We start from the raw sequence: 19,198 nt of genomic DNA, 5'->3' as shown, positions 1-19,198 counted from the left end.
GCCACTAACTCTTTACATATATTCTCTTCTGGAATTCTGGCTAAATGAATTTTAGCCTTTCTTACTCCATCTTCCATTCTCCTTAACTTCTGTATCCTGCTTTCTTTCCATCTGTTCTTCTCTGTGTTACATGCTGGGTCATTTCTTCTAATTTATCTTCTAGTTTACTGAGTCCTTCTTTAGCCATGTCCAATGTGGTATCAAATCTCTTCATTAAGTTTAATTTCAGTGATTATATTTTTCCCTTTAGGAATTCTGTTTGGTTAAATTTAAAATCTGTGTTGTCATTCTTTTTTGGTTTTGTATTTCCCATGGATATCTTTACACTTGTCGTCTTTTTTTTTTTTTTTTTTTAGAGATCATAAGTACAGTATTTTATATTCTGTCTCACCAGTTAATTCTCTGTCTTCAGATAGTCCATTATGTGAAGGCTTTTATGGTTCTCTTTTTCCTATCTTCTGTTTTTTGTTTCTTTTGATTCTTACTGATGGTAATGTGTGTCTTTTTATGCTTGGTAATTTTTCATTGTAATCTGCTCATTTTCCTTAGAATATTATTTGGGAGAATTCTCTGAAGCCTGAGATAACTGAGCCTTCATTCAGGGAAGATTTATATTTCTTCTCCTAGGTACCTTGGGTATGTTGGTGGCGTAACTAAATTCATTGCTTAAGATATTCTGGACTGCCAAAGAATTGTTGGGCTACATACCTCCTTGAGGAATATATCATAGTTACAATTCACAGAGGTATTACCTTTTTCTTCTAATTTTTCTCAGGGCCTTTGTTTGCATCCCCCTGTGAGTGTGTTTTAGGGAGAGGAAGGTTTAACTTCAGGATTATTCTTTCTTTCAGTACGAGTGTCCTTTAATGTTTCAGATTTGTGAGGAGAACTCTTGCTAGACTCTTCATCTTTGTCTTCTGTTTCCTCTGTTCTGAGAGGCTGAAATTCTCATTGGAGTAAGATCCAGTTTCATTGTCAAAGTTTTAAAATTCTGGTTTTGTTAAGTCTGGAGTACACTTCTAATTGAACTCAGAATTTGTCCCATTTTGGTGGCTATGAAATCTGGCATGAAATTATAGTTTTTCTCTTGCCATTTTTATTATATTCACTTTATCCTTGTTGGTAGATATGAGATGTACTATCTGTCATTTTCCTTTGTTCTCTCTCCTAAGATAAAATAATTTAGATAAGTGAGTCAAGAAATCACTTCACGGCCGGGCGCGGTGGCTCAAGCCTGTAATCCCAGCACTTTGGGAGGCCGAGACGGGCGGATCACGAGGTCAGGAGATCGAGACCATCCTGGCTAACACGGTGAAACCCCGTCTCTACCAAAAAATACAAAAAAACTAGCCGGGCGAGTTGGCGGCGCCTGTAGTCCCAGCTACTCGGGAGGCTGAGGCAGGAGAATGGCGTAAACCCGGGAGGCGGAGCTTGCAGTGAGCTGAGATCCGGCCACTGCACTCCAGCCTGGACGACAGAGCAAGACTCCGTCTCAAAAAAAAAAAAAGAAATCACTTCACATTTTGATAAGACCTTCAGGAAATGTCTAAGTAGTTGTCTTTTGTTAGGCTATATTGTAATATGCATCTTGATTCATTATTTATTTTTCTTTTTTTTCACGGAAAAGTGTGTGTTATATTCTTCAAAATATATGTGTCTTTCTTCTCTGGCTTTTGCTCATTTTTCTCTACTATTTGTATATCCGAATGGTTTTAAATTAGATCGTACGTGAATACTTTACCTCTAGAAACTGTAGGGTTTGCATTTATTCCTGTATTCTTTGTTAAAATCTGGGAATTCCATTTCTAGTTAACATTCTGTATACTGGTATATTATATACTGAGTAGAAACCAAAGCATAAGATCAGGCTACTTCTAGTCAGTTGTTCTTGATTGATAGAAACTCATAGTTAAATACAAATTAATCATATTGGAAACACACTACAGACATCCAGATTTCGAGATATTTTTATCTCTTAAGATTTGTTTTCCTAAACTTTATTACTTAAAAAAATTACCAAACAGTGAATCTCCACAATGTAAAGTTCACATGTTACAGAAATATGTTTTAGAAAGCGGAAGTCTTCAGTATTTTACCTTCTGTACATAGTAACCTCTAAAATTTGAAGTCTGTTCTTCCAACTTTGTTTTCTTTGCTACACCAATAGTGTAAAAATGCTAATTCTATGAAAAAAATGGAAAGCTTCTATGATAGGTTTTTGTGCTTAATTTTTAAAATTTAATGTATTTTGGATTTTTTTCTAGAAAGTTAAAATTTACCTATTTGTGAAGAGACTCATATATGTTATAATGACTCGGGTTACTTAGGTTCTTTCCTTCCCTCATTTTCCTCCTTTCTTCCTTTTATTTTGTTACATTCTCCTCTATTAATATCCTGGTTTCTTTCTTGTATTATAGGTTGAGTATCCCTTAGCAGAAATGTTTGGGATCAGAAATATTTCAGATTTCTTTGGATGTTGGAATATTTGCATTTTACTTATTTGTTGAACATCCTTAATTGGGAAATATGAAATTCAGAGTGTTCTGAGAAGCATTTTCTGTGAATATGATCTTTGAGCATCATGTTATTGTGGTGCTGAAAAAGTTTTAGATCCTGAAGCATTTTGATTTTGGATTTTCAGATTAGGGATGCTCAGCTTGTTATTTTTCCCTTCCTTTCTAGGAACTCAAGGTCTTTCAGGTCTTTTTGTTGTCAAGTATGGCACGAGCTTACAAAACCTGCTCAACTAGTTATCCTTTGTCTCTGGCAGGAAAACGGATGTGATCATTTGCTAAAACTCTTCTTTCAGAGTACAAGGTTCTCTGATAGGATCATAGCAATTCATTTTCTTTCAGTTATTTATTTACTCATGTAAATATATATCAAGAGTCTAATCTATATGTCAGACACTGTGCTAGGTTTTAGGGAACATAGCAATGACCAGAATGGATGTAGTTCTTGCCTATTGATGGATGTTAAACTTTTATGGATAGGACAAATATAAAACTAAGAGCAATCTACTAGAAAATTTTGATTAATGCTGTACGGGTCCAATCAGGAGAGTAAAACCACACAGTAATTTTGATAGGTATATTTAATGTAATGAATTATTAACTGTAATGAGGGATTGTTTTGTTACTCCAAAGAGTAAATTTAAAGAATATAGCAAGGGGCCAAGTGCTGTGGCTCATACTTGTAATCCCAGAGCTTTTGGTGTCCGAGCCGGGTGGAACACTTGAGGTCAGGAGTTGGAGACCAGCCCGGAAAACATAGTAAGACCCTGTCTCTACAAAAAATTACAAAATTTGTCAGGTTTGGTGGCGTGTACCTATTGTCCCAGCTACTTGGCAGGCCAGAGACTGGAGGATTGCTTGAGCCCAGGAGGTCAGGACTGCAGTGAGCTATGATAGCAACTCCTACATTGCAGCCTAAGTGACAGAGTGAGATGCTGTCTCCAAAAATACATGTATTTAAGAAGAGTAGTTATAAGGAATATAGAATTGAGACAGTGTTCCCCAGAAAGAGGTCTCTCTCTTCCCTGAGAATTGAAATCCACATCTTGTTGGAGAAGGAACCTCTGTGAGTCATTGAATGGCAGAAAAGCCATGCTGGTGTCTTTCTGGTAATCTGCTCTCTAAAACTTTCTGAAAATCCATCCTCTGAGGTGAAAAGGGAAAAATATTCATGGGGCAATGTCTCACTGCCGTCGTTCTGCTGTGAAACCACTTGAGGAGGCTTCTAGGGGCAGAATACTGGCTTTTGAGTGCTGTCGGCCCTTGTGCACGGCATGCGTTGTGTTGGAGAAAGGCACAGTATTGCAGGATATTGCTAAATGAGTGTACTGGAACCAGGAAGCAAACTCTTTTCTCCTGCAGTGTCTCTCCTGTGTTCGTTATCTATTTCAGTGCTAGTTGGCAAAGAAAAATCATTTAAGCAACTCAGATCTACTTTCACAGAGCAGACAAGTGGGTGAATTTGGGGCTAAGTGAGGAAACAATTCTATAATCAGCCCAAATGCTGTTAAGGAAATGAGAATGATAGATGCCCCAATTTAGTTTTGGTGGTAGTGTCAGAGAAGATCTCTGAAAATTCAACATTAAGACCAGATATATTTGTAGGATCCACACTGCTAAAGGGTATAAGAAAGAGCCTTCAAGGTGATGGTCAACTGTGAAGAGCTTAACTTAGCAAACAGTTGGGTGAATTTGGAAGTTGTAGAAAGCTGAATTGGTTCTAATGTAATGAGTGAGGGGAAAGCGGAGGGATGTTAAAGATGCATACTCTTGATTATGCAAACATGAAAATCATATTAAGCAGTTAGGATTTTGTTGTAAGTGCAATGGAAAATAGGGGAGAGACCCAATACACTTAAGCTCAAAATAAAATACTCTCCACTCTCTTCCATTAAAAATAATTTAGAGAAATTGTCGTGTCCTGGCATCAAGAAAGGCTTTGTTGAAACTAAGGCTTATGGTAGAACTTCCAAGGAGTACCAGAACTTTGATTTGTAGAGGCCAGAATACACGAGGAATCCTTAGACTAGAGATGGAAATGAAGATAGAGAAATGCTTAACAGACAGACTCTGGAGAATCTTGAATGTCAGATTGACCCTTCTGGATGATTCTTATTACTTTAGTAAAATCATACCATCTGTGTTTGAATCCAAATCATTTGGGGCAAAAGAATAACTATTTGAGTCAATTCTGTTCTTAAGTTTCAGGCTAATTGGATGATCTTCAGAATTTTTGATGATCTGTCAGTCTGTTTTCAAACCTCTATCTCACCTCACCTCCCATCCTCATTTTAAGAGATTTCACTTGAATTTGCTTCTTATAGGCTATGGGAAATGCCAAGGTTTTTTCTTCCTCTCTCTACTAGAGTCTTGCTTGGGCTGCCTGGGCAAGGCCACTGGAATCCCTTAAAGATGACAGTTTTGATAACAGTTTCTCATATTTCAAGGAAGAGCCATCCCAGATATAATTTATTAGTGTTATTTTTACAAAGAATACTGGAGGCAGCGTAATTTGTGAAGAGGTTTATTTGTTTCATGGTTCTACAGGCTGTACAAGAAGCATGACTCCAGCATCTCCTTTTGGTGAGGGTTTCAGAATGCTTCCGCTCATGGCAGAAAGGGTTGGGGAGCCCACATGTGCAGAGATCACATGGCAAGGGAAAGGAAGGAGGTGCCAGGCTCTTTTAAACAACAAGCTCTAACTCACAGAGCAAGAACTCACTCATTACCATGAGGACAACACCAAGCCGCTTGTGAGGACTCTACCCCATGACTCAGACAGCTCTTGTTAGGGTCCCACCTTCAACATTAAAAATCAGGTGTCAGCATGAGTTTTGGAGGGGTGAAATACCAAACTGTAGCACAGACTTAGATTATTTATTCTCTATTTTAATTTAAATAGATATTTAAAACAGAAGATATTTTAATTTCTTTTAATTTATTCATTTTCTTTCTGTTGGCTTGTATATCAAGCTGATTATGTGTTGGCACTTGACACTTGTTCAGTGTCTGCTTTTAAGCTTTATAATTGTGTATGTATATTTATTTGTAATTTTAAGTACATTAAAATTGTTGACATATTCTTTAATTTGAACATGTATTCTTTAATGACAAATTCTTAACTTTAAAGATTATATTAAAAGGTACCGACTTGCCTATGTTTTGTGTGTGTGTGTGTGGAAAAATGTGCCTTTTTGAGTGTCAGATCTTTTTAAACTTTGTAAGTCAAATATCTTTTATTTACTCAAATTGATTTTATGGCTGCTCATATAATTTTTTCTTTAAGAAAGGGTTCTCATCTCATAGAAAATAATTTGTTTAGATTTAAAAGCTGATGCTGGACTTAGGGACATAAAATAGATGACTTTGGTATACTAATCACATGCAAGTGAATGAATTAAATTTATTAAACTAAAAAACTCTAAGTGAATGAAGGACCTAGGGAATGGGAAACTCTGGTTTGTTGCCTTTTCTGGTTTACATATGATTTTATTGAAGATGATTTGATAATCCAGGATTTTTTATATTCTCAGAATAATAGTAAGATCAAGTATTATTGTTCAGTATGGTAAGTGTAGCTCTATGAAGTTTATGGTTTGAGAAGTATCTATGTAGATTCTAAGAGTTGTTGTGAATAAATGTTTTATGCCACTGAAACTTTTTTTTTTTTTTTTGGTCTATATCTTTCTTCCCAATTTTACCCAAATTGAGTTTATAGGTTAAAAATTTTTTTTTGAGGAATCACTCCAATTTTGTACTCAGCTATATTTACATAGGAGTGCATGCATTGGCAGATATTTTAAATTTTATATTGGAAGTATTTTGCTGAGGTCATTTTAAAATTAATACTAATTTTACATTAAGATTGTTTTATCAGTTCATATATTTAGTGATTCTGTATTTCTCGAGTAATTTGTGAAAAGTATTCCTAGAAAATATTTACATTTTTTCCAGGTCTACTGTATATTATTGAAACACAGAAAGTTCTTGATCTCAGAATTAATTTGAAGGCTTCATATATTATTGTCCCACAAGATGGAATTTTTAGTCCTACATCAAATCTGCTTCTTTTGGACCTTGGTCATCTTAAGGTATATAATAAGAATATTTGATTTATGATATAGCATTTAGGGTGTTTCTTTGTTTACAATGTATTTTGTTTTTTAGACAGTTTGATTTGTTGGTTTTTTTCCTATATTTGTGGTAGATAAGTAAGATTTGAAACATCTTCCTTTCTGATAAATAAAGTGAAGTCTCAATTAGGTAGTTTTCCTACACTTATGAAAACAAAATGACCAATTAAACTCTGCAGGGTCAGGTTAGAATCTAAGATTGATTGACTGATTGATTGATTGATTTGAGACACAGTCTCACTCTGTCACCCAGGCTGGAATACAGTACTGTGACCTTGGCTTACTGTAACCTCTGCCTCCTAGGTTCAGGTGATTCTCAGGCCTCAGCCTCCTGGGTATCTATAGGGACTACATGTGCCCGCCACCACACCCGCCTAATTTTTGTATTTTTAGTAGAGACAGAATTTCACTATATTGCCCAGACTGGTCTCGAACTCCTGTACTAAAGTGATCCACTTGCACTGGCCTCCCTAAGTGCTGGGATTACTGGCGTGAGCCCCCACACCTGGCCCAAATCTAAGATTTATATTTATAGTATTTGAGAGTCATGCTTGAGAAGCTTATTTCTTTCTCAATTTAGATCTATTACTTGATTACTTAAAGTATATAGAATGAGAGTGAATTCTGGAAGCAATCAAATACATCTTCATCTTTCTGAAATTTTTTGTATGTAAAATTTTATAGACATTTTAATATTTGTATTAAATAATTCTAAATTGAGAAATGGTCTTCCTCTGTTTACCTAAGTCATCTCCCTTTTTTTCTTTTTTCTTTTTTCTTTTTGAGACGCAGTCTGGCTCTGTGGCCCAGGCTGGAGTGCAGTGGCGCGATCTCAGCTCACTGCAAGCTCCGCCTCCCGGGTTCATGCCATTCTCCTGCCCCAGCCTCTGGAGTAGCTGGGACTACAGGCCCCCTCCACCATGCCTGGCTAATTTTTTTGTATTTTTTAGTAGAGACAGGGTTTCACCGTGTTAGCCAGGATGGTCTTGATTTCCTGACCTCGTGATCTGCCCACCTTGGCCTCCCAAAGTGCTGGGATTACAGGCATGAGCCACCGCGCCTGGCCCTTTTTTCCTAATTATATGCTGTTTTCTTTCCAAATTTTCAGTAGAGAATACATTTTATTGTGGTATTCTAGATCTGTACTCTTCACTATAGTACCCACTGGCCAGCCACATGTGGTTATTTAAATTAATTAGAATTAAATAAAATTAGTTCAGTTTCTTAGTCATATGAGCCACATTTAAGAGTTTAATAGTCAGAAGTGGCTAGTGGCTACTGTATTTTTTGTTTTTGTTTTTGAGACATAGTCTCACTCTGTTGTCCAAGCTGGAGTGCAGTGGCGTGATTTCAGCTCACTGAAACCTCTGCCTCCCGAGTTCAAGTGATTCTTCTGTCTCAGCCTCCCAAGTAGCTGGGATTTCAGGTGTGCACCACCATGCCCAGCCAGTTTTTGTATTTTTAGTAGAGATGGGGTTTCACCATGTTGGTCAGGCTGGTCTTGAGCCCCTGACCTCAAGTTATCCACTGGCATTGATCTCCCAAAGTGTTGGGATTACAGGCGTGAGCCACTGTGCCCAGCCTGTATTTGAAAGCATTGATATAGAACATTTCCATTATTGTAGAAGTTCTATTGGACAGCATTGCTGTAAATCATTAAATATAGAGGAATATCTATCACAATTTAAAGAACCAAGAGAGGTGGATAATATTAGAATGCTGTTTCTGGCCATCTAACAAAAATACATGCCTGTCCTTGGTACTGACATCTTCCCTTATGCTATATTTTAAAATTCTGCATTTGTTAATTGTGTAAACACCTACTGGGTGTATATTTATAATAAAATTTATACAGCTTGTTATTCATATTTGAATTTTCAGTTGTTTCAAGGGCAGTGTGGTATAGTAGAGCATAAGGTTAGGAGTAAGGATATCTAATTTTGTGATTTTAGGCAATTTGCTTAACCTGTTACCTAAAATTGATTACTTTTCAAACAGAGATAAGGTTAGGAGTAAGGATATCTAATTTTGTGATTTTAGGCAATTTGCTTAACCTGTTACCTAAAATTGATTACTTTTCAAACAGAGATAATCTTTTCTTGAGGGTTTACTTCACATGAGCTATATAGAGGGAAAAAAAGTTTAAAAATGTATGTGTACACACATGTATTTTTTTTTTTTTTTTTTTTTTTGAGACGGAGTCTTGCTCTGTCGCCCAGGCTGGAGTGCAGTGGCCGGATCTCAGCTCACTGCAAGCTCCGCCCCCCGGGTTCACGCCATTCTCCTGCCTCAGCCTCCCGAGTAGCTTGGACTACAGGCGCCCGCCACCTTGCCCGGCTAGTTTTTTTGTATTTTTTAGTAGAGACGGGGTTTCACCGTGTTAGCCAGGATAGTCTCCATCTCCTGACCTCGTGATCCGCCCGTCTCGGCCTCCCAAAGTGCTGGGATTACAGGCTTGAGCCACCGCGCCCGGCCCACACATGTATTTTTATGAGTAAGAGCTTTATGTACTATTGTGGAGTCATCTCCAGGATGTTTAAGTGAGAAAATTAATGTGCACAGTATGCCAAGAAAGGAGAGATGCAAATATAACTTGCCTGGAGTTGCATAAATGGCAGAGTTGGGACTAAAATTCAGCTATCCTATTTAATTCTGGACTCTTTTACTTCTTATTGTAAAGCTATATCAGTATTTGTCATCATGCTGTAGAAACATTTTATAAGCTAAATTTGTCTCTTGATCTTGCTCTTAATGAGAAGGCCTCTTATCACATTTAAAAAATTTGTACATGTATTATTCTTCAGGACCATCTTGGTTTCTTTCTTTTAATGTAAGTAAATGGAAAATATATCCTAATATGTAAAAATTTACTTTCTCTCTCTCATTATATATCTCATGGATGAGGACCTTTCTAATAGCCTTATTATGTATGCTTACTTGTGAATTTATCCTCTCATATTAACATTTTATATTATAGGTCTAAAAATTAAAACTTTGTACTTACATTTTGAAGTATTTTGCATAGTCTAAACTATTAAAATTAACTTGAAGGTGACAAGTAAAAGTCGTTCTGAATTACCAGATGTGAAACAAGGTGAGGCCAATCTTAAAGAGATAATGGATATAGCTTATGACTCCTTTGATATTCAACTTACAAGCATACAGCTGCTTTACAGTAGAGTTGGTGAGTATAAAATGCATTATTTGTTGATTGATTTTGTTGAAGTGATTAATTAGGTTTTTAGGTACTTCGAAGACCTTCCTCCTAAATGTGTTAGAACTTCTATATTTTTGAATTAGAAATGATAGTAAATATTGGTTAGCTGTTCTTAGCAGGAGCAGTCTTGCCCCCCAAGAGACATTTGTTGATATCTGGAGACATCTTTGGTTGCCACAGGTAGAGCGTGTGTGGCACTCCTAGCGTCTAGTGGGTGAAGGTGAGGGATACCACCAAGCATCCTGCGATGTACAAGCCAGTCCCTCATGACAAATACCAGTAGTGCTGAGGTCGAGAAATCCTGATCTATATCAGTGTTTTTCAGCCTTTGACCAAAGTTGGCCCGTATTGAAAATGATACTGGTATTACTACACAGCTGGATAACCAGAAGATATTGCTCAGGGCCAGAAGTAAGCAGCCTGGGGACTCTGACAGTCATAGACAGCCATACAAAGACTGACAAGGGTCACTCTTCTTGGCATACTTGTATCTCATTCACTGTGGTGTACCAGTCAGGAGTCTCTGATTTAGAGCTGGTTTTTAAGATGAAGTGGAAGCCAGAAATTCACATGACAAGAGCCTTTTAAGTAGTTAGGAAGAGACCCCAGACTCATTCAGCTTTCTTTTCATTCTGTTATACTGCTTTTGAATCCATAGAGTGTTAGTGAACATGCAGATAATTCAATAAAGTTTGATCTGTTGAAGAGATCCATATGTAGCGATATATGTGTTTGTATCCGGTCAGATTTTAATTACCTGAGCTAACCAATAAAAGGAGAAACAGTGAGAATCCAAAGTAGTTGTTATCAAAATTGTTAATTTGTATGGGACTGAAACATTTTATTTCTTTAATTATATTTGCTTCAGGATAGTGAACGTAGTTTGTATTTTTATCATATTCTAATTGTAGTAGAGGAAACCCAAAGGTATAGTGGGTGGCAAAAGTACATTATTTTTAAAGTCCATAAATTCTTTTCAGGGAATAAATTACTGGGTTTGGTTTTCCTTGACTGGAATTTTATGACTCATAGAATTATTGGGTTCAAATGAGATAGTATATGTGAAAATGCATTATATGACTGAGATCCCATTAATCTTGTTATGAATTTTTAAAGTTATTTCTTTCTGATTATACCTATTTTAGAAAATCTGAACAATTCAGAAACCAAAAAGATAAACCTTAATGTTACTGCTTAGGCAAGAACACCATTGATATTTTGTTGCATATTCTTTTAGTATGTTTTTCAATGTGTGTGCCTGTGAATATGTGGGATGTGCTTGTTTGGTGTTTATACTGGAAGTATTTGTGAATGTATTTTTTTTACGTGATTTATACAGTTTTGTATCCCGATATTTTTTCTTTTACCAGTAATATTTTAGTCACTTGAACTCATGTTTTTTATTGTCTGTATTATGCTATATGGTTATGGTCTCAGTTATTTAACCATTCCCTTATGGATCACTTAGGCTTGTAACTCTGCAGTGATTGTTGCGGGGGGGGGATGTCACGTGTTAGTAGACCTCAGTTTTATCACTAGCAGATTGATCACAGGCAAGTTATAAATTCTTTTGAGTCTCAGTTTTCTAAAGTGGGATTATTATATATCATTTTGAGAATTAACATTTAAACATTGCCTAGAAGAGTAGAAATTATAAATTAATAAATGGTAGCTTTTATTAGTTACTGTTAAAGAACCTCACTTTTTACTACCTTTTGCATTATTGCCTTACTGCCATGTTACTTTTTTGGGTAAGGTATGTGGTTGGTGTAGTGACTGTCAGTGGGTGTACAGTAGATTTGATAACCTACTGATTGTATGTACCTGAGAATGTGACATTAAGATTACCTAGATGTGGGGAAATTTTCTCATATAATGGAATGTGTGACTATACAGTATTAATAGTAATTTTAGGTTTTGTGTGTTTTTCATATTATAGTTACATACGTTATTAAATATGAACCATTTTCTGTACTTAGGTGATAATTGGAGAGAAGCACGAAAACTCAATGTATCTACCCAGCATATTTTGGTACCCATGCACTTCAATTTGGAACTGTCTAAGGCCATGGTTTTCATGGATGTAAGGATGCCCAAGTATGTATTGTTTGTTGCGTGTGACTGTGGATTTTCTGGGTAATTCTGTAGCTAGGGAAATACTATACCTAATGTGTGTGTGGTAAAATGTATATAAAATTTACCATTTTGACAATTTTTAAGAGTATACTTCATTGTCAGTAGGTTCACACATGCTGCTGTTATGCAACCATCACCACCGTTCATTTCCAGAACTGTTTCTCTTCCAAACTGAAACTCCATACCCAATTAAGCAATAGCACCCCATTTGCCCTGCACCCAGCCCCTGACAACAACCATTTTATCTTCTGTCTTTATGAATTTGACTATTTTAGGTACGTTATATAAGTGGAATCATAGAAAATTAGACTTTGTGTGCCTGGGTTTCTTCACTTAGCATAATGTCTTCAAGATTCACCATGTTGGAGCATATGTCAGAATTTCATGTATTTTTAAGGCTGATTAATATTCCTTATATGTATACACTATGTTTTATTTATTCATCCTTCAATGGACATTTGTGTTGTTAATGCTGTTTGGCTGTTGTAATAATGCTGAGGTACAAAATATCTGCTTATGTCCCCGATTTCAGTATTTTCAGGTATATACTCAGAAGTAGAATTGCTGGATTATATTGTAGTTCGGTGTTTAAGTTTTAGAGGAGTGCTGTTCTGTTTTTTATAGCAGTTACACCATTTTACTTTCCTACCAGCACAAGGGTTTCAGTTTCTTCACTGCCTCTACAACACTTGATATTTTCTGTTTTTTTATTTTTTTATATTTTTATTTTAATAGTCATCCTAATAGGTGTGAAGTGATGTCATTTTCCTAATGCTTAGTGATGTTGAACATCTGTTCTTGTGTTTGTTGACTATTCATGTATTTATTTGGAGAAATATGTATTCAAGATCTTTGCCCATCTTTTAATGTGGATATTTATTTTTTTCTTTTTTTTTGAGATGGAATCTTGCTCTGTTGCCCAGCCTGGAGTGCAGTGGTGCGATCTTGGCTCACTGCTACCTCCACCTCATGGGTTTGAGTCATTCTCCTGCCTCAGCCTCCTGAGTAGCTGGGACTACAAGCGTGTGCCACCACGCCCAGCTGATTTTTTGTATTTTTGATAGGGATGGGGTTTCACCGTGTTAATCAGGGTGGGCTCGATCTCCTGACCTTGTGATCCACCCACCTCAGCCTCCCAAAGTACTGAGATTACAGGCATGAGCTGCCGCGCCCGCCTGAGTTGTGAGAGTTTTAAAGTATATTTTGGATATTAATTCTTTGTCAGATATATGATTTGCAAATATTTTTTCTCACTCTGGGTTTCCTTATCACTCTGTTGATTGTGGCCTTTGATGTCTAAAAGTTTAAAATTTTTATTGTCCAGTTTATCTTAGTTGTCTATGCGTTGGTGTCCTATCCAAGAAATTATTACGAAATCCAGTGTCATAAAGCTTTTCTTCTTTGTTTACCTTAAAGAGTTTTATAGTTTTAGCTTCTTTTATTTAGATCTTTGATCCATTTGAGTTAATTTTTGTATGTGGTATGTAGAATAAGGACCCACCTTTATTTTTTTGCATTCAAATTTCTCATTTTCTCAATATAATTTGTTGAAAAGACTGTCCTTTTCTCATTGAGTGGCCATGGTACCCTAGTTGAAAATCATTTGTCCATATATGCAAGAGCTTATTTTTGGGCTTTCTGTTTTATTCCATTGGTCTCTAGGTCTTTATTTTCCTGTACCACACTATTTAGATTACTGTAGCTTTGTAGGAAGTTTTGAAATCAGGAAATGTGAGTTATTTAACTTTGTTCTTTTTCAAGATTCTCTTGGCTATTCAGGATCCTTTGATATTCCATATGAATCTTAGGATGGAGTTTTCTTTTCTTGCGAAAAATGTTATAGAGATTCTGATAAAGAGTTTTTCAAATCTGTAGATCCCTTTGAATAGTGTTGACATCTTAATAATATTGACTGTTACAGTCCATGAACATGGAATATCTTTCTGTTTATTTGTGCTTCTTTGATTTCAACAGCATTTTCTAGGTCTCAGTACTAAAGTCTTTTGCCTCATTTCTTAAATTTATTCTTTCTGATGCTATTGTAAATGAATTAAAAAAAGATTTTTTTGGATTGTTTATTGTTAGTGTATGGGAACTTAACTGATTTTTATATCCTGCAACTTTGTGAATTTGTTTACAGTTCTAAGTTTTAGGATTCTAAAGTTCTAACAGATTTAAGATTTTCTACATATAAGATCCTATCATCTGTGTACATAGGTAGTTTTTTTCCCTTTCTGATATGGGTGCCTTTTTATCTCTTTCTTGCCTAATTGGTCTGTCTAGAATTTTTTAACACTCTCTTGAGTAGAAGTGGTTTAGGTTGGCATTCTCACCTTAATCCTGAGCCCAGAGGAAAAGCTTTCAGTATTTTACCATTGAGTATGTCAGCTGTTCTTATGGTTTTTATGGATGACCTTTATTATGTTGAGGTAGTTTCCTTCTGTTCCTAGTGTGCTAACTTTTTGTTATGAAAATGTGTTGAATTTTTTCAAATCCTTTCTCTGCTTTGAGATGACCATGTGATCATGTGAAAAATGATCAAGATGATTTTTTTTTCCTTCATTCTCTTAATGGGGTATATTACCTTGATTGCTCTCTATATGTTAAATCATATTTCTTGTGTCCGGCAAAAAATCCTTTTATTCCAGGAATAAATCCTCTTATTCCAGGAATAAATAAATTCCAAGAGTAAATGATATATAAACCATTTAATGGGCTATTGATTTAGGTTTGCTTGTGCTTTTGTTGAGTTTTGCAGTAATATTTTTTGGATATATTAGACTGCAGATTTATTTTCTTCTAGTATCTTTGTCTGGCTTTGATATCAGGGTAATGTTGTCTTTATAAAATGAATTAGAAAGTATTCCTGCCTCTTTGGTTTTTGATTGTTTGGTAGAATTCACTATTGAAGCTATCAGATCATGGGAGATTTTCTTTGTTGGGAGGTTTTTGATTACTGATTCAATCTCCATAGTAGTTTATCCAGATTTTGTTTCTTCATAATTCAGTGTTGGTAGATTTGTGTTTCTTGGAATTTGTTTCATTTAGATTATCCAATTTGTTGGTGTAAAATTGTTTGTAATCGTCTCTCTCTTACAACCCTTTTTATTTTGTAAAATGAGTAATAATGTTAACCACTTTCATTTCTGATTTAAATTGTCTTTTCTCTTTTTTTCTCAATCTCACTAAAGGTTTTCAATCGATCATTTTGAAGAACCAACTCACATTTTTGTTAATTTTTTTCTCTATTGTTTTTCTGTACTTTATTTATCTCTGCTTTCATTTTTTTTTTTTTTTTTTAATTTCTGCTAGCTTTAGGTTTAGTTTGCTGTTCTTTTTCTAGTTCCTTAAGGTGTAAAGTTAGGCTATTGATTTTAGGTCTTTCTTCTTTATTAATGTAGGTGTTTACAGCTATAAAGTCCTCTTTTGGCAGACTTTTGCTGCATCCTATGAATTTTGGTATGTTGTATTTTCATTTTCATTTGTCTTGAGTTATTTTCTAATTTGTGATTTCTTTGATCTCGTTGCTTGTTTAACCATCCATTTTTAAATTTCTACACACTTGTGACTTCTGTGTCTTTTCCTTCTCCTCTTGCATTCTAGACTCATTTCATCATTATTGGAAAAGATACTTCCTATGATTTCACTGTTTAGACATTTTTTGACACTCGTTTTTTTACCTGACGTATAATCAATCTGTCCTGGAGAATGTTTCATATGCACTTGAGAAAAATGTCTATTTTGCTGGATGGAGTGTTCTATATACATCATTTTGGTTCAGTTAGTCAGTTTTATTGGTTCAGTCCCCTGTTTCCTTATTAATCTACTTCCTGGTGGTTCTATTCAGTGTTGACAGTGAGATATTGAAATCTCCCATTATTATCATGGAACTGTCTGTTTCTTCCTCTTAATTCTGTCAGTGCTTGCTTTATGTATTTTCGAACTCTGATGTTTGGCACATACATGTTTATAATTGTTATGTCTTCTTGGTGAACTTATACTTTCATTATCATTATATAATGTCCTTCTTTATTGCTTGTAACAGTTTTTGACTTGCAGTCTATTTTGGCTGTTTTTGTTATAGGCATCCCGGCTCTCTTTTGGTGATTATTTGCATGGAATGTCTTTCTTCATTTTTTTTTTACTTTTAACCTGTGTGTTTTCTGTGATTTAATGTGATCTCTTGTAAACAGTATGTACTTGTATCCTGTTTTTTAATCCATTTTGTCACTTTAAGTTTTTAATTGAGAAAAAAATATATTTACATTTAAAGTAAATACAGAAGGGGAGGACTTACTTTTGTCATATTGTTATTTGCTTTCTGTATGTCTTATAGCTTTTTTAATTCCTCGTTTCCTCCTTTAATGCTGCCCTTTGTGTTCAGTGGATTTTTGTGTGTGACGTGCTTTGATTCCTCTGTCATTTCCAGTTTCGTACATTGTACAAATATTTTCTTTGTGATTACCATGGAGATTATGTATCATATCCTCAAGTTATAGCAATCTATTTATTATTTCTTTGTTTTTTTAGATAGGGTCTTGCTCTGTCGCCTAGGCTAGAGTACGGTGTTGTGGTTGTAGCTCACTGCAGCCTGGAACTCCTGCGCTCAAGTGATCCTCCTGCCTTGTCCTCCTGAGTAGCTGGGGCTACAGGCACACGCCACTACGCTCAGCTTATTTTTAAATTTTTTTGTAGAGGTGGGTCTTGCTGTGTTGCCCAGGCTATAACAGTCTATTTAAGATTGAGGCAGGTTGCATAGTCTTATGCCTGTAACCCCAGCACTTTGAGAGGCCGAGCTGGTAGGATTGCTTGAGGCCAGGAGTTTGAGACCAGCCTGGGCAACATAGGAAGACCCTGTCTCTACAATAAATAAATAAAGAATTAAATAAAATTAGCTGGGCGTAGTGGTGCATGCCTATAGTCCTAGCTACTTGGGAAGTTAAGGTGGGAGGATAGTTTGAGCCCAGGAGGTTGAGGCTACGGTGGGTTGTGATTATGCCACTGCACTCTAGCCTGGGTGACACAAAGTTTAAAAAGTGAAAAATAAAGTTGATACCAAGTTAGGTTCAATTGCTTGCAGAAACTCTACTTGTTTCCTGTTTTGCCCCCTCCAGTTTATCTTATTGATGTCCCAGATTATATTTTTATATATTCTATACCCATTAACAAAGAATTATAATTATTTGTTATGCATTTGTCTTTTAACTTATGTAGAAAATAAATAGTAGAGTTATAAACCAAAATTCTAATAACGTTTGTTTTATATTCGTCCATGTATTTATGTTTACTGGGATTATTATATTTCATTGTTAGCTGAAGCTATGTGCCTGAGATCGTAAGTAGAGAAGTCTCTTGAACTAAGACTGGGCCATTTAGATGATTTATTTCTAAACAGTTTTAGACTGTAGGTAGCCATTTAACTTCTTCCTTATAACAGCACCTTTTTTTCTCCCTTACAAATATTCAAACCTCAGGCACAGATCTATTTTAAAATTTAACCAATGGCTTTTCTTATCTAACATCTACCAAACACTTCCAGGAGAGCTGCTACTAGCAAGGCAACATGAGAAGGCTTCATGCCTAGTTAAAGTGTACCAGGAAGAATAGAGGGAATTAGAGAGACCCTGGCCTTTTCCTGTATGGTACATGGTATGGACATTGTTTTTAATACTTACTATACTTAACATATAAAAGGGAGTGACCCACACCCTTTTTTGTTGACCTTTACCTCATAGTGACTCTATAACAAACATCGTCCAGGGCTCTAAATCTTACTCTCCTAGATTTGCTTTTCTTAGAAAATCAAAGCATGCACTGAGAGTCTTGCGGAAGAGGAATGCCTGGAATTTGGTTTAAGAGACAGAAGGAAAGAAAACCATGCTGTGTATTCCCTTGTTTTTTTCAAATCCAGCTTTAGATATGGTTCAATTTTAGAGAAAAGGCTTAAGTCTTTTCATTCCTCCCTCCTTATATCCCCTGCTTGTTTACTCTTTTCTACTATTCTTGTGAAGTTTTTCCTTCTGTGATGATAAAGATTAAAGATCTGTGTGATTTCTTGTTGTAAACATATGACTATGAATTGATATTTTTAAGCATAGTTTAAATACTTTCCTTCTTGGTAAGTTACAGGGTACCGGAAAAAGTAGGTGATCTTTCTCTGAGGGGAGAAAAGTGCAACTTTTATCTTCGTTTGGACTTGCTCTATCAGTATATGATTAGGAAGAATTTAAGTCTCGTGATGCAGGGAATATGTATAGCATAGCAGGAATTAAAATAGCCGATTATAATAATGTAATAAAGATTGATAATAGTTATAGATTCAGACCAGCTTATAGGTTAGTATAATTAAAATACAGGCCAGAAATGACAATGACTTAACTTAGAAAGATGAAATTTTAGAATTTATTTGGTTTCTATTTTATAATATTGTGAGCAATATAAAGTGGATATGATATGTTAAATCCTGGAACTCCACGAGTGTCAGGAACATTCCCTTGAAAATTGAGCTGCGTTAATTTGAAAGCAAATAAAAGGATACTTGCTATTTGGTAGGTACTGTTTTGGTACCCAGCATCTTTAGATTGCACAACTTGCAGATTTTTCAAGAAAGTGAAAATAAGTTTAAGTGCATTAAGAGGATCAATTCATAATGTTTAATGAAGTTGAACTACTATGCTTGTGATTAATTACAAATATTTAGGGTATTGGAAATAGAAGGAAGCTTGTAATTTTCTGTAGGACTCCAATACAGTTTTAAAAAGATAACGTAAGTAATCAGTGTGCATACATGGAAAAAGTAATTTTTAGGGAAAATGCAGGGATAAAAATGGGGAGTGAAAACTTTCTCTCTCTGATAGTGAAAACTTTCTCTCAAAGGAGACTGTCAAGGCAATTAAAAGAATAATAAAGCTCTCTGATGTGATTTTGTCCCATGATCTTTGCTATGTAGTCTCGTGAGTAGGCTATTTGCACTGCCAAACCTTAGTTTTCTTATAGGAACCATGTACGTATAGGAACTTAAATAGAGAGCAAAAATAGGTTGTCTGCTTCATAGATTGTGAGGGCTGTTTACAGTAATGCATGTAAAGTGCTTTCCTCAATGCCTGTCACATGAGAAACACTTGATTAGTAGTAATTATCAGTTGTATACAGTAAACAGTAGAAGGACATTACATGAAATAAAAACATAAACTTCTGAA

The 19,198-nt window shown here is 35.5% G+C and overlaps 1 protein-coding gene across 1 annotated transcript in view; it reads left to right on the top strand.

The window, feature by feature from the left end:
• The window catches only part of VPS13A (vacuolar protein sorting 13 homolog A (S. cerevisiae)), a 220,188-nt gene that overhangs the window by 47,752 nt on the left and 153,238 nt on the right, over positions 1 to 19,198 (top strand). Inside the window, exons 20-22 of the mRNA XM_011947040.1 lie at positions 6,468 to 6,604; positions 9,698 to 9,830; positions 11,843 to 11,960. Of these exons, the coding sequence (XP_011802430.1) occupies positions 6,468 to 6,604; positions 9,698 to 9,830; positions 11,843 to 11,960 (388 nt within the window). The remainder of the gene's footprint in view (positions 1 to 6,467; positions 6,605 to 9,697; positions 9,831 to 11,842; positions 11,961 to 19,198) is intronic.

This window comes from Colobus angolensis, unplaced genomic scaffold (assembly GCF_000951035.1).
Source record: "Colobus angolensis palliatus isolate OR3802 unplaced genomic scaffold, Cang.pa_1.0 Scaffold257, whole genome shotgun sequence".
Classification (NCBI taxonomy): Eukaryota; Metazoa; Chordata; class Mammalia; order Primates; family Cercopithecidae; genus Colobus; species Colobus angolensis.
This window is presented reverse-complemented; position numbering and strand designations above follow the sequence as displayed.